The sequence below is a fragment of the Formica exsecta genome, unplaced genomic scaffold, assembly GCF_003651465.1.
Source record: "Formica exsecta isolate Colony F162 unplaced genomic scaffold, ASM365146v1 scaffold458, whole genome shotgun sequence".
In the NCBI taxonomy this organism is placed as follows: Eukaryota; Metazoa; Arthropoda; class Insecta; order Hymenoptera; family Formicidae; genus Formica; species Formica exsecta.
In genome coordinates this window covers 891,231-905,008 of record NW_021851814.1, presented here as the reverse complement: position 1 = coordinate 905,008, position 13,778 = coordinate 891,231, and the positions used below count along the sequence as shown (strand labels likewise).

General features: G+C 35.0%; 3 protein-coding genes across 13 annotated transcripts in view; 2 read left to right on the top strand and 1 right to left on the bottom strand.

Annotated features, from left to right (window-relative positions):
- Window positions 1–566: 566 nt before the first annotated feature.
- Window positions 567–9,116, top strand: LOC115240987 (phosphatidylinositol 5-phosphate 4-kinase type-2 alpha). 3 transcript variants are annotated; one of them, XM_029816476.1, is made up of 10 exons: window positions 567–1,345; window positions 1,860–1,957; window positions 2,372–2,482; window positions 2,699–2,893; window positions 3,608–3,746; window positions 3,815–4,114; window positions 4,308–4,483; window positions 4,587–4,741; window positions 4,823–5,013; window positions 7,601–9,116. In XM_029816476.1, the coding sequence occupies exons 1-9, from the start codon at window positions 1,208–1,210 to the stop codon at window positions 5,008–5,010; spliced, it is 1,500 nt and encodes a 499-aa protein (XP_029672336.1). In that variant the 5' UTR covers window positions 567–1,207; the 3' UTR covers window positions 5,011–5,013; window positions 7,601–9,116. The 3 variants fall into 3 exon arrangements, with proteins under 3 accessions (XP_029672336.1, XP_029672335.1, XP_029672337.1); XM_029816475.1 differs by lacking the exon at window positions 7,601–9,116 and having other exon boundaries at window positions 4,823–5,036; XM_029816477.1 differs by lacking the exons at window positions 2,699–2,893; window positions 7,601–9,116 and having other exon boundaries at window positions 570–1,345; window positions 4,823–5,036.
- Window positions 5,096–11,627, bottom strand: LOC115240988 (kinesin-like protein KIF23). 9 transcript variants are annotated; one of them, XM_029816478.1, is made up of 9 exons: window positions 11,460–11,627; window positions 11,214–11,369; window positions 9,346–9,480; window positions 9,165–9,247; window positions 8,930–9,034; window positions 8,715–8,861; window positions 8,156–8,608; window positions 7,776–8,054; window positions 5,296–7,710 (listed from the first exon to the last, which is right to left on the bottom strand). In XM_029816478.1, exons 3-9 carry the CDS (start codon window positions 9,473–9,475, stop codon window positions 7,585–7,587), a joined length of 1,323 nt encoding a protein of 440 aa, XP_029672338.1. In that variant the 5' UTR covers window positions 9,476–9,480; window positions 11,214–11,369; window positions 11,460–11,627; the 3' UTR covers window positions 5,296–7,584. The 9 variants fall into 9 exon arrangements, with proteins under 9 accessions (XP_029672341.1, XP_029672340.1, XP_029672338.1 ...); XM_029816483.1 differs by lacking the exon at window positions 11,460–11,627 and having other exon boundaries at window positions 8,156–8,344; window positions 8,435–8,608; window positions 11,214–11,335; XM_029816485.1 differs by lacking the exon at window positions 11,460–11,627 and having other exon boundaries at window positions 7,776–8,003; window positions 8,156–8,344; window positions 8,435–8,608; window positions 11,214–11,335.
- Window positions 11,628–11,920: 293 nt separating this feature from the next.
- The window catches only part of LOC115240989 (sodium-dependent nutrient amino acid transporter 1-like), a 5,869-nt gene continuing 4,011 nt past the window's right edge, over window positions 11,921–13,778 (top strand). The window contains exons 1-2 of the mRNA XM_029816488.1: window positions 11,921–12,054; window positions 13,147–13,528. Of these exons, the coding sequence (XP_029672348.1) occupies window positions 12,034–12,054; window positions 13,147–13,528 (403 nt within the window). The 5' untranslated portion in view covers window positions 11,921–12,033. The remainder of the gene's footprint in view (window positions 12,055–13,146; window positions 13,529–13,778) is intronic.

Sequence of the window (13,778 nt, the reverse complement as noted above, 5' to 3'; positions counted from 1 at the left end):
GTCTAGATATACTATGTCTATGTCTATGAGTAAGCCTTTATGGCCCTCGCACATTGGACGCGATGGGCGATATTCAATGATGGCTATCGCACACTGGACGCGATGAACGATGGGCGATATCCAATGAGAGCTTTATTTTTTCGGAAAATCAGAGCTCTCATTGGATATCGCCCATCATTTATCGCTCATCGCGTCCAGTGTGCGAGGGCCATAACGCGGAACGAGAACGGAACCAATCGTGAATGTAACAAAGACTGCGGAACGTTCGCGATTGGTTCCCTTTTCGTTCCGCGTTACGCTAATCTACTGCATGGGTTTGCACCTTGAGATAGTTTAATTGAATATGCCATGTTGTTGTCGCAATTCTCGATAAATCGGATGTATTTATATAGGATGTTTAATGTTATTTTCGCTTTGAAACTGATTTCTATTACCTAAAAAACTGTGACCAATTGAAGCTCGCAGTTCGAAGCGTCTGATTGACCAATCAAAAGAAAAAGGAGCGCCACCGACCGGCGACTTTTTCGCGTTTAATGCTGTCTCTAATCTTCACGATACATGCCGTGTCCTTGGCGCTCTCGCCATTTTTAAAAGGAGCCCAACGATCAGCCGTTGCAACTTGCAGCTTGCAGCCGTTGTCCGTGTTGTTGGTGATCCGTGGTCCGTGGTTGTCTGTCGTAGCGGTACGCCATTGATGGAGATTGTAAATGTTACAACGCTGGTGCGGTGTGTGACGTGCGACGGAAGGGAGGGCGATAAAGTGCGCGCGGTAAGAGTAAGGGTAAGGTAAGGGTAATGCAAACGATGGTGAATGCGTAGTGCATACAAGTGCGCGCGACGTTGGGTGTTGGGTTCATTCGTTGTGATTTCAGTCATTCCCTCAGTGATTGTGCAGGGTCGACGAAAAGTTGGTACGCGGCGCCGCGAAAATCCGTGATCCGTTCGGTTCATGGGCGTGATTTATTCAATCGTAAAGAGGACTGGTAGAGATCGGTAGAGATTCCTGGTACTTGCGCGGTACGCGCGACACAAACGAGATATTTATGATGTAAACAGTAGAACGCGGACAGAGGAGAATCTCTCGCGCGTTCGGGGGTAGGCACGGTAGGCTGCCGTTGAGGATTCGGGGCAAGAAATCCTCTCGAAAGGCGAGAGCGAGTTACATATTCTCGTCCTCTGACAATCTAATTGTAAGACAGAAACAAGCATGTCGAGCGCGCCGCAAATGTCTAGCGGACTCAGCAAGCTGAAGAAGAAACATTTTCGGGTGAAACATCAGAAGGTTAAACTGTTTCGCGCAAACGAGCCGCTACTCAGCGTGTTTATGTGGGGTGTTAATCACACGGTAAGTGGATAAGTGCGCGATCGCACTTTTCTCTCCGCTACTGTTGCGTTTTCACTCGCGCGCGTCCGCAACAACAATTTACGCAAATGACAACATACATGTATGTATGTTGTATGCATGCATCGTCACGCATCATTGTCGTTGTGTCATTTTTCTATTTCTACTTCTATTGCATTTATTCTCGCATCGGCACATCTCATTGCGTCATCAATTGTCAAATGAATAACTCGCGAAATAGATATGTCCTACGGTAACTCATCTAAATTTAAATTATATAATTATGTCTAGCTTTTTTTAATTTAATTTCTAGTTTACAACTTTATTGCGCGTAGATATATGTATAGATATTTGGCAAGATACACTTATTTTAAACTTATTAATTTGTATTTTTCTATCGTGTCTTTATTTAACAATAGATTGTTTTATTTCAACATGATTTTTAAACTAAATTCATTACGCTTAATCTCTTAAAAGTGATATATAAATTTATGCTTACATGTTTGCTGCATTGCAGATAAACGAACTTAGTCACGTTAACATTCCGGTAATGCTCTTGCCAGATGATTTTAGAGCTTACAGCAAGTTGAAAGTGGATAATCATCTTTTCAACAAGTAAGTTTCTTTTTTCTATATTATTATATGTTGTATATGATATCGAACAAATTTATTTTCTCGTATATATTTTGGATATATTGCTAATTGTGAAAGTGTGCGTGCGCGCGCACACGTTTTGAAATATACTCACGATTGTATATATACATATATGTTTTAATATATATATATATATATATATATATATATATATATATTGAAACAATATTAGGAATATATTTAGGCAATATTCTTTTTTTATACATATACACATAATACGCGTGTGCGCGCGTGCGCATGTGTGGCTTAGTACCAAGTCAACAAGTTGACTACTTCTAATAATTTTAGAATTGTCTGTGTGTGTGTTAAAGTGAAGATGTAATATAGCTCTAGTATTAGGAAAATATTTATTTATGCATAAACTATTTTTTGCAGAGAAAACATGCCCTCCCACTTCAAAATTAAAGAATACTGTCCGTTAGTCTTTAGAAATTTGCGAGAGAGATTTGGAATAGATGATTTGGATTACAAGGAATCAATGACTAGGTAATTCTACTCTTATGCTAATTATCTTCTCTAATGTTTCATATGTAATGCAAGTACAATATACATATAGCAAAGCGATTTTCGCGCGATTTTCAAAGTTGGAGGCGAATTTTCTTTTGCTCGCGATTGCTCGATATTACGTTTGTTGTAAATGCATAGAGACGAATCTCTAGAGGCTATCAATGGCTTTGTAATGTAACAATTTTGATGTGTTAGATGTCGGGTGTTTAATCCTTCGCGAGCAAAGCAGCATTCGGATTTGGTCGAAGGAATAGGCAGAAGGATTCGTCAATTGGTTCAACGCTCCGCTACCACTCCAACGATTACCCTTTACCCTCCTTCTGCCTCCTCGCACAATACAATTTTAAACAAACCACTGCGTAGCTGCAGTTTTAAACCAAAACGCCTGAGGTTAGCAAAACGTGATTTTGCCACATTGTGCAAATTCGTCATTTTATAACATAGAGTTAAACATCTTTTTTCGAAAATCAGCATAACTAAGAGCGTAACAATTCATTGATATTTTAATGATTGCTTAATTTATACATTTGGTCTAAAACACTTTACATAAGTGAAAGCCACCTAACGCTCACAGTTTGTACAATTTAAAGCATGGTGAGAAAGTATGTCTATTGCATCATTGTCGTTATTAAAAGATCAATCAATAAGATAATAAAGATAATTAATAAATAAATAAAGCGCCTTACATCGACGGCGATGAAAATGAATAATGATAATAGTGACTCTATTACGGTAATTCTATCGAATTATAATAATAGTAATAAAAACATCAAAGAGATATAATGAAAACAATAATGTGTTAACTTTAATGATTTATAATTAATAATTAATATATTTATTCACGCGTTTTAACGTAAATAATTATGATAACTGAACAATTCGTTTTACATGATAGATACTTATATTCATCAGCTACTAAAAAGTACCTCCAATTATCTAATATTCCTCTTGGTAATGATTTATTCTTTATATTTGCCAATCATGCTCCTATATAGTTCTGCGCCAGCAACTCATTCAAGTTGAACCACTGTTTGATTTTCCCATATATGCTCGATAGTTTGTTCCATTTCTTCTTTTTTTTCTTTTTTTGTTTCTTTTTTCCAGATCGCAGCCAGTACTTGACGATTCATCTGGGAAAAGTGGTGCAAAGTTTTATCAATCTTACGACAAACTGTTTATAATTAAAACATTGACGAGCGAGGAAGTGGAGAGAATGCATTCGTTCTTGAAACATTATCATCCCGTAAGTATAATTCAGAAAATATATAAATAATAATTCAAAGCTATCACTGTGTGTATATTGCATTGTAGTATATTGTCGAGCGACATGGAAAGACATTATTGCCGCAATATCTGGGAATGTACCGATTGACCGTTGATGGCGTCGAGCATTACGTAGTCGCCATAAGGAATGTGTTTTCGAATCACTTGACAACGCACAAAAAGTTCGACCTAAAAGGATCGACAGTGGATCGAGAAGCGTCCGATAAGGAGAAGGAAAAGGACCTTCCTACTTATAAGGATAATGATTTCGTTAAGGAGGGCATGAAGATTTACATTGGGGAAGAGGCCAAAGCTAAGCTAATAGAAACGTTAACCGCCGATGTAGACGTAAGTATTTATACAAGCGCACAGTATTTTTATGTAACAATTTACATATATATATATATATAAAATTTATAATAAAGTTATGTTAATAGTTATTTTAAGATCTATTTTAACAGAATTATCGAGATAAGACTTTGCTCTGACTATGTAAAGAAATTTACCATCAAAGAGTATATTTGAGATAATCTGTCTATAGTTCTTGACGAGATTACACTTGATGGATTACTCTTTGCTACTTGGCTTGCACGATTGCGCGCGCGCTGAACAAGAATCGAGAGAACGTGCGGAAAGAGAGGATGATGAGGATAATCATGAAGAGGAAGATGACAGCGAGTCAGGTAGCGGATTGGAGTCTCGAGGTCCAATGGGAGAGTAAGATGAGATATTTCTTTCACATATTTTCTTGCAACGATGCAACTCTATAATGCATATATTTTCTCACTCATCATTTTTCTCATCGATGACTCATTTGCAGCCGTTTGTGGGGTTGGAGCGGCGTCGGCCATGCAATTACTAGCATGGCAACACCTCCCGAGTCACCACATGCCGCATTAATGCGCGACACCAGTTTACAGTATGAAGATGCGATAATACCTGAATTAGATATTTATGCCATTCCTAGTAAAGAAGGTACCTCTTTCAAATATAAGCAATTGGATATTTTGATCGGATGCAAATATGAAAGTGCTTATCTCTTGTTTATTTTTTTAGGTGCTCCCACAAAGGAGATTTATTTCTTGGCCATAATAGATGTGCTCACGCATTACGGTGTACGTAAACAAGCGGCGAAAGCGGCTAAAACCGTCAAATATGGTGCTAATGTTGACGGTATATCCACCTGTGATCCAGAACAATATGGCAAACGATTCATAGAGTTCATGAGTAAAGCCATAGAGTAAAAGGTATTATTACCCATCAAAAAAAACTGACATTGCCTTGCCTCGCCTCGCCTAACCAAATCTGCCATCGCCTAAGGTATTATTACCCAAAAAAAAAAAAAAAAAAAAAGAAAAAAAATGAAATTACAATGATATTATGTGTACTATGTCGGAGTGAAATCGCGTTTATCATAACGAGAGAGTCGTATAAATTGATTGTCTCCGCAGTTCCCGTTCATTTTGCTTGGCACCGATTATCATCTCGAGTAGTGCTTTCACTCGCGGTTCATACACGATCAAACAGAAGCGCGTCGTAACAAATTGTTTATTTGCGAGCGTCTTTAAGCAAGCGTGTGTCTCGCGGATACATTATACTTCTATCGGAATTGTTTATTGTTATTCTACAACCAACGAGATTCTTATTACCTCGATCGATTATTACTTACTGTGTCTTTAGTCAGTCTTTCTATCAGTCATCATCTTGATCGATTTCTCAAGTTTCTCGCTTGAAATTTCTCTACATTTTTTCTAAAATATAAAATGTTTAATCGTACACATAGCATTATTATACATACACGTAATTGCAGTCGTGCAAGAAATTTGCATCACAGAACAAGTAATAACGCCTCCTCTTTTCTCTGTCCCCTGTTCTTTTTGCGCGTCGCACGTGATTAAAATAACAAAAAACATTATCCAACGATTTTGAATTGTTTAATGAATCGAATTCGATGGAAAATTAATTGCATTGAAATATGTACAAATTGGGACAAGCAGTGTTATTTATAGATTAAAAAGTTTCAAGTCGCACCAATCTTATTTCTCTCTGTTGATAGCCATGATATCTCGTAAAAATTTAATAACAATTTGTTTTTTGGCCGACTGATTAACCAATCATATAACAAAATATCTAGCTTGATGTTAATGTTGCAATAAATCTCGACCAAGCACTATGGCGCTTGCCAATTATAGAACTGCCCGGATTTGCCTAATCATTTTATCTAATAAGATGTAATTTTAATAGCTCGAAGCTATGACTGTCTGCTGTTTCGCTAAAGTTGTAATCAATAGAGATATATACTTCGTGTAATGCCGAGAGCAATGTATTATATGTGTGGACACACACCACGCGCATGCAACACACGTGTCGTGTATGTATGCATCTACAATCATCACAAATAAATGTTACATTTTGTAGACAGTTTGGTCATATACGTTTCGATTATCGCGAATCGATGTCAAATAGCCATTCTGGTTACTTTGTAGAATATATCTACAGGAAATTAAGCGATTCGATAAACGGTATTATGTACGATACATATCTCTCTTTGATAATTATCGGTTCCGATATTGGAACCGATAATTTACCAATACCATAACTTATATTTCGCAAAAAAATATTTAGAAATTCATTCGAATGTTTCAAAAATACACAAGCACATAAATACTCTTATAATATATCTACGATAATATCGTTTATTAAAGATTTTACATGAATCTTTAGTTTCACATTTTCTATTATGTATCTGTAAATTTATAATTTAACAAGAAATATTAAGAATTGGGAAAAACTATTGAGCGATTTTTTTTATGTATTATGAAAAAAAGTGATGAAAGATAATGCACATTGTTGCGTAAGACAATATTTTTAAATAATCAATTTTATATAATATATAAGTGTGTATGTGTGCGTGTGTTTGTGTAAAGTTTGTTAGAGCCAATTATATAACGCGCGCACACGACTAATTCTCTAGTAATTAATACATTTGTCTATGATACTTGATATAATTTATATATTGTCTTGATATATAATTGGTATAGTTTAATATATTTTATCATATTTTTTATTATACATTGAGACTGGCGGGTGTGATAGATGAAAGGAGGAGGGAGTATATGTTTAGGTTTGGAAAATATAGGCTTTTATATGATTGTCAATTGTATATTGTCAAAGTAATGCAGTTAAAATTTGTTTTAACAAGTGAAGTTTTTTCTAGATGCAACTGCATTGTAGTGTAAGAAATTAAGTAAAGAATTACATCCATCTATATTAGTATGTTTCTTTAGATACAATGACAAATTTCTATTCACATTCAAATAAATTGAATTTTATCGGTACGCAAAATGTCTGCGCAGCTAGTTCAGCTATAAAGAACAGACTCTTTGTTACATGTGTAAGATAATATCGCAATTTTTTTTATTTTTTTTAATTTTTTTTTATATCATCTCGACGTGTACAGAGTTCATCTTCCATCCTATATTAATGTTATAAGAGTAATTTGAAATAAAAGCGTCAAATGTTATTCTATGGCTTGAAAGTAAAACAAAATAAATTGTTATTTCTAATATGTGAAATATTTCGCCTTCTATCTCCGAAATAACGTCAGTTGCATAAATTCCAAAGTATCAATCAAAGTGTATGTATGTGTATGCGTGTGAAAGACAAAAAGACGAAAAAAATACTCTCTCAAGTATATCTGTTAAATAAATTACGATAAACAGATAATTAACAATATCGTCGACTCTGCGACTGTTTTACAAATTAAGTTGTAATACATAGAGAAGCTTTTGACAATGTACACAAGACTTATGTAGATGCTAAACTGTTTTCCAGGTTTTCTGCCCATTATGTCGTTTTGCTGCAGTTGGAGATATCTGCTTTAAACATTCTATATCCTTAAATACAATCTGTGCTCCTCCTCCACACGTTGGCAATATATCAGCCTACAATATACAAGGATACAATGTATACTGTGTCTCTAAAAAAAATGGTGTAGCAGAGTTTATACCTTATATAATTTGGTTTCGAGTTCGCCATCTGTGTCTTGTTCTTGCGCATAAAGGCAGTACTTGGCAGATTTGACTGCAAAATTGTTTGGATTTGTCAACTTTCGGATTCGTTTATGAAGATGTATTTGTGGCTGGAAGATTGTACCAGTTGGAACCATTCCAACAGAACGATGATTTATCCATTTATCGTTTTGCGATCGTCGATATCTCGGATTCACTACTGGAATCTGATGAGTAGTGAAATGCATTAGTGTATGCATGTTGAGGTCAGTTTTAATCTATTATTTGGCACAATGATAAAAGAAATGTAGCATTATCAAAGAATATAAATTATTCTTTTACTCAGCCTCTTTAGTTGGATTCTGCTTAGATATACTACCTTTATTTTTATATCTGATTTGAATTTGTTAATAGTTGCAATTTCAGCCAACGCAATTGTGGCGGAATGTGAAGAGAGAGGAGAATCAGTGCGCGTAGGTCGAATTGATTCGGATTCCGCGATCTCAGTTTGCGAACTCGAAGGTTCTTCCTTGGATGTCATCGGGATTGGTTCTTTCGCGATTTTTCCCTGAATATCATTGAGATTGATTCTTGTACAAAAAGGCAATGTCTGCTGGCTGCGATGGCTTTTGGCAATTTGAGAATCAATGGATATTACCATGACAGGTTCTTCCTTGGACACTATCGGGATTGATTCCTCTGCAATCTTCGTTGTCGTATTCAAAGCTATCGGTGCCATTAATACAGCATTAGCATCTGACATATTTTCATCAGTGGACATCAATATTTGTTTCATCAATTTTAATTTGTCATCCTTCTTCCTGATGTAGCTCTAAAAATATTGTAATGGCCCAAGATTTTAGAAGAAACAACTGAATTGTCTTGAAAGAATAATAAACACACATTGTAAATGTATATCTTTGTAAATTAAAGTATACCGTTAATTGTTTATGCTGTTCATGCAGTTTCATATCCGATTCATTGATCATTCTGTCAGTTTCTCTTTGTATCTTTGCATTGCATCTCTGTAGTATTCTTTGTTTGTCTATGGCGTGTTGTTTGAGCTGTCTGTCTCTATTTCTCAACTGTACAGAAATTGTATTAATGCGCAAAAATAACTGAGTACAAGATTACGTTGCAAAAACATGTTTACTTTTTGTTGCATATTCCTCATAATGTCACAAGCGCTATTCAATTTATACAGCAAACTATCAATTTGGTTTTGTAATTTACAAATACGGTTTTGTAACACAGAGATCTGAAATATTTGTGACAACACACACACAATATTAGTATATATTAAAAGGATGCATATTGTTATAATAAACAAATTAGTAGCATAATGTATTATTATTTCTCCATGTTATATATTGCCAATATAATCGTACCATCTTTTTCTGTTCAGTATTAGAATATTTTAATAATACATTTTCACGTTCCAATTCCACTAATATATTTCTAAAATTGTTCTCTGAAAAGATGATTCTTTTTTGTATTAACTTCAAAATATATAGTAGCGAACATTGCATATAATATCACTTTAAAAGGAATATACGGAATTATTTGTACGTTTTTTATGCACGTCTTTTTGTAATAGATCTCTTCTTTGAATATATGTTTCCAAAAATTGCATTAATTTCGCAGTTACTTGTTCGTCTTCAGGGTCTATCAGTTTTGTTTTCGGAAAAGAATCGCCCATTTTGTCTGCAAATAGAAAAATTACAATAGATGGGAAAGAAATATAAATATATATATATATGCATATGCATATGCATCAAATAAAGGCTATAAGATACCTTCTATGCAATATTCGTCTCAATTAATAAACATTCAGTGTTAAATCTCTACAAAAGTTGTAACTTGAATGGTTTACAGAGCATATAATATATAGAAATGCACGTTATATGTGTATGTACTACTGGGCACTATGTAGAAACATTTGAAATTCGACATGTCATAATTTTGAAATCTACGGCACAATCTTGGTTTGAATCTCCGCTAAATATGGTTCGAGTCTCCGCTAAGCAGGGTTTAAATCTCGGCTACATAGGATTCGAGTTTTCGCTAAAAAAGATTTTTAAGTCTTGGTCTCATTGTCAGCTAATTGTAAGTAGGCTTCGAGTATCGGCTAAGCACAGTTGGATTCTCTACTAACAATTAAGTAAGTTTTGCACTAATTGGATTTGAATCTTTGAATTCCTGAATGGAAGTTTTGATTAAATAAAATACGAAACGTTTATTAAAAAATTACTGCTGAATATGGATATTTTAAACTTATTAAAATTAATAGTAATACATATGTATTTTTAATGTGTGGTGAAAAAAATTAAATAAAAATAACGTACGAGTATATAAAAATATAAAAATTATATAATTTTTATATTTAAAAAGATATAAAAATTTGTATATAAAAAATGATTTGTTATTGTTTTGCAATTACCAATGTAAATTGCCATTGCGAAATTGCATAAGATATCTTTCTTTTCAAAAAGTAATCAACATTTATCGCATGGATTATACCCCCGCTCAAATATTTATGATTTATTTCTAGACAATGAAGTAAGCTTTTCTTTTCAATCTTAGAAATATTGTAATCTCGAGAATTGAAGGAAATAGCTGGAATTCCGAGATCACTTACAAACCGCGACACGGAAGAGAGAAATAATAACTGGAATGTGGATCACGACGGTTTATTCTGAGGTTTTTTCCGTGTGATTTTTAATTAAGAGACGATAGTTTTAATGATGTTTTAATGTTTTTAACAATAAATACATCAATAAAGTAATACGTAGAATGACAGAAATTTTATATTCACCGTTTCGTAATCAGTGAAATTTAGCTTTACAATTTATGACATGTCATAATGATGTGTCATGATATTGTATTATTGTACTTGTGCGTAATGTCGATAATAAGCATTCTCTCATGTTTCGTATAAATGATCCAGTCGTCCTTGGTATGCAAAACTACTTTCCTCGTTCCTAAACTACGTGGAAAATGGTATGTCTAGCTGCGTCGCTTGACGATTATGTTGCACCGAAAACAATGCATCGAAATATTGTGATAAGATACATTAACAAGTAAGTAACATCGTCATTTCTTAAAATAAAATTACAATTTTAAGTATTATTTTTAACCTGATTCACTTTTGTAAAAGTGACGATATCGAAAAGTTGCGCCGAATAAAAGATTGCAGGAAAATGACACGATATAATACGACTTTATCAATAATAAATAAAATTTATATATATGATTTTTTTTTTTATAAAAAAACATTCAAATTTTAAATTTCGGAAAATATTTTCATCATCCAATCTTTCCCTTGTTTCCTTGAAAGGACCCGTGTGTCATGTTGTCGTGGAGCGTGACATAGCAACTGTGACGCAACTATAACAAACGGGATTATATCGGGAATGTAGAAAATACAAAAAATATACCTGTTCTTGTATATAGGTATTCTTAATAGCAAATTCTCAGATCTCTTCTTCGAGTTGCTTTGCGTGTAACTTTGCTGCGTCGGCTGATCAACCGGGAATCCTTATTTTCACCACTTCATCTTTCTTTTACAAATTCACTCCTTTTACACTTCTGATCTTTTACGGGAACCGGAAAAGAGGGGAACATTTCTCTCATTTTCTTCGCTTTTCTTTTATACATTTTTCCTTCTACCGAGTAATATCTACCTATATATTCCATTTATGATTATATCTATGTATATTCTAAAAGAAATTTTCCTCGCCTTCCACATCGCTCTTTTTTTATAGACTTTTTTCGCTTCTTTTTACCGAAAGTTGAAGAACTTGTTCAATCTTCATCTTCACCTTATACTTGTTGTAGCTACCGTGCGACTCAGAACTCAGAACTTGTGCAATTATCTTCTCACGTGGCATCGTGTGATTCACTGCCTTTTCCACCTTGGCAATCTCTAAAGCTAGAAGCGCTAGCGCGCGCGACTAGCTCGTCGCATTCTGCTCGCGACGCACAGCATTCTATCATTTACCGTCGTGGCGATACATAGTGAAATAGTGATAGTATATAGCAACGCGCGATGATTATTATTATTTTATTACTGCTTTTGTCGGGACATTCGTGTGGGAGAGAACTCATCTCGGCGTCTGGTTCAATGAAGTAGCATCCCCAGTTCTCGTTAGTAACATCGACGTTCGAGATATCTATTCGGAACTTGGTGTTGATCGCGTCCCAGTTTTTGGTCGAGTCGCAGCGAAGGCTGTTTCCAATTCTCGCGCCTCTCTCAACATGACCGCTATGTACGAAACAGTAAGTGAACGATTAATCGAAACGTCGAAGCAAGTGTCGTGTAGAATCGATTAAAAATTAAAACGTCAAATGTTGAGCAAAAAATAGGAAAAATATAGATGAGATATTTAATAATGGTATAATTATTGCGATTGATAATTGATAATAGTCGCCGTCAGAATATGATATGATCTAGATAGGATAAAAGGGCCAAAAGACATCTTAAAGATGTCTTTAAATCGTTTTTAGACTTCTTTTAGGGACGCGTGTTGTCTAGAGACAGATTGTTTTGATCACTGGTGCGAGGTGAATGTGAGAGCGCGGGTAGAGTTAGCGTCTGGCTAGCTTCTTTTATCCTACATCTCTCTTTGCCGCATCGAGAACGTTTCTTCTCTTTCTCTTTTTTTTCTTTTTTGAATCGTCATGTGTTTTGCGGCTCGAACAGTAAGCGAAAGTTATGCTAAACAAATATACGTATTACAGTCGAGCATCGAGTTAAAATTAAAAAAAGAATGTGATACACCTGTGTAATTTAATAGCGATCTCAAAACGAGATAAAATATAACCGCTTTGTATCGCTAACAACGACAAGTGTTGCGATATATATATAATTTCAAGACATAATAACTTGGATGTTTGCCGAGTAATCCGCGAAGGATTTTCGCTCAAGAGTATTCGCGGTGATAAAGTCGTTGCTTGATATCTTTGTTATCCTTTTTTTCCACAAATATCTCACAAATTGCATTATTACCGTATATAGGAATCTGAAATCGATTTTTATCGTTGACCTTAATTATTTGATTATCTAATAGCTATCTAATAGCTATTTAAATATGCTTTGAATATATGCATATATTTGTATGGTGATTATATACATATATATTTATCTTAACGGGGATTGGTCGATTCCGAAGAAAAGCAAAACTTTTGACACATTTTAGTCTTATTGCACAAACTCATCGATATTGACCAATATCATTACCATATTATTAGAAAATATCAGCGTCTCACACTGATTACGTCCCGCTTGAGTGTGTGCATTTATATAAAATAATGCATAAATTTATGCGTGTGTCAAGTTTTAAACGAAAAGTTGTTTGCATAAAATTATAGAAGGACGAAAAGGAACGGGGCCTCGATAATGTCGCTTTCCAAATAGACGAGCCTCATATCGTCAAAAATGGCAGGAGAACGTATTATCCCGGAGGCTCGACGAGCATCCTGGATGTGGAGGCCATCGAGTCAGAAAAGGAACGCGCGACATGGAACAACAGCGTGGAATTTCTCATGTCGTGTATCGCCGTGTCGGTCGGTTTTGGCAATATCTGGCGATTCCCGTTCACGGCTTACGAGAACGGCGGTGGTGCCTTTCTCATACCGTACGTGATTTTGCTCTTTCTGGTGGGAAAACCATTCTATTTCCTGGAGATGATTATCGGACAGTTTTCCGGCAATTCGTCCGTCAAAGTCTGGAGCATGTCGCCGGGTTTCATTGGTAATTTTTCAATCTGATTTGTCTATCCCGCGACAAACGAGTAAATTAAATGATATCGTCGAGAATTTATCGCGCGAAATTAAATCTTGAAAATCCCCGACTGTGCGTCACAGAGAAAGAGAGATAAAAATTTCTGTAAATTATACACATTATACATTACTGATAATTCTCTATATATAACAATTCCTTTATTGCCCGAAAATAAAACTCTGCAAGCTCGTACAAATAAAGATTTCGTCAATTTCTTCCG

What these genes read in the sequence shown, in the direction of transcription:
- LOC115240988 (XM_029816478.1), bottom strand. Translation starts at nt 9,475, where the DNA reads ATGGGCGATTCTTTTCCGAAAACAAAACTGATAGACCCTGAAGACGAA. An exon ending in AAAAGACGTGCATAAAAAAC is followed by an intron (nt 9,248 to 9,345) that starts GTACAAATAATT and finishes TCATCTTTTCAG; the next exon opens with AGAACAATTTTAGAAATATA. An exon ending in AACAGCATAAACAATTAACG is followed by an intron (nt 8,609 to 8,714) that starts GTATACTTTAAT and finishes CAATATTTTTAG; the next exon opens with AGCTACATCAGGAAGAAGGA.
- LOC115240987 (XM_029816476.1), top strand. Translation starts at nt 1,208, where the DNA reads ATGTCGAGCGCGCCGCAAATGTCTAGCGGACTCAGCAAGCTGAAGAAG. An exon ending in GATAATCATCTTTTCAACAA is followed by an intron (nt 1,958 to 2,371) that starts GTAAGTTTCTTT and finishes TATTTTTTGCAG; the next exon opens with AGAAAACATGCCCTCCCACT. An exon ending in TTTAAACCAAAACGCCTGAG is followed by an intron (nt 2,894 to 3,607) that starts GTTAGCAAAACG and finishes TCTTTTTTCCAG; the next exon opens with ATCGCAGCCAGTACTTGACG.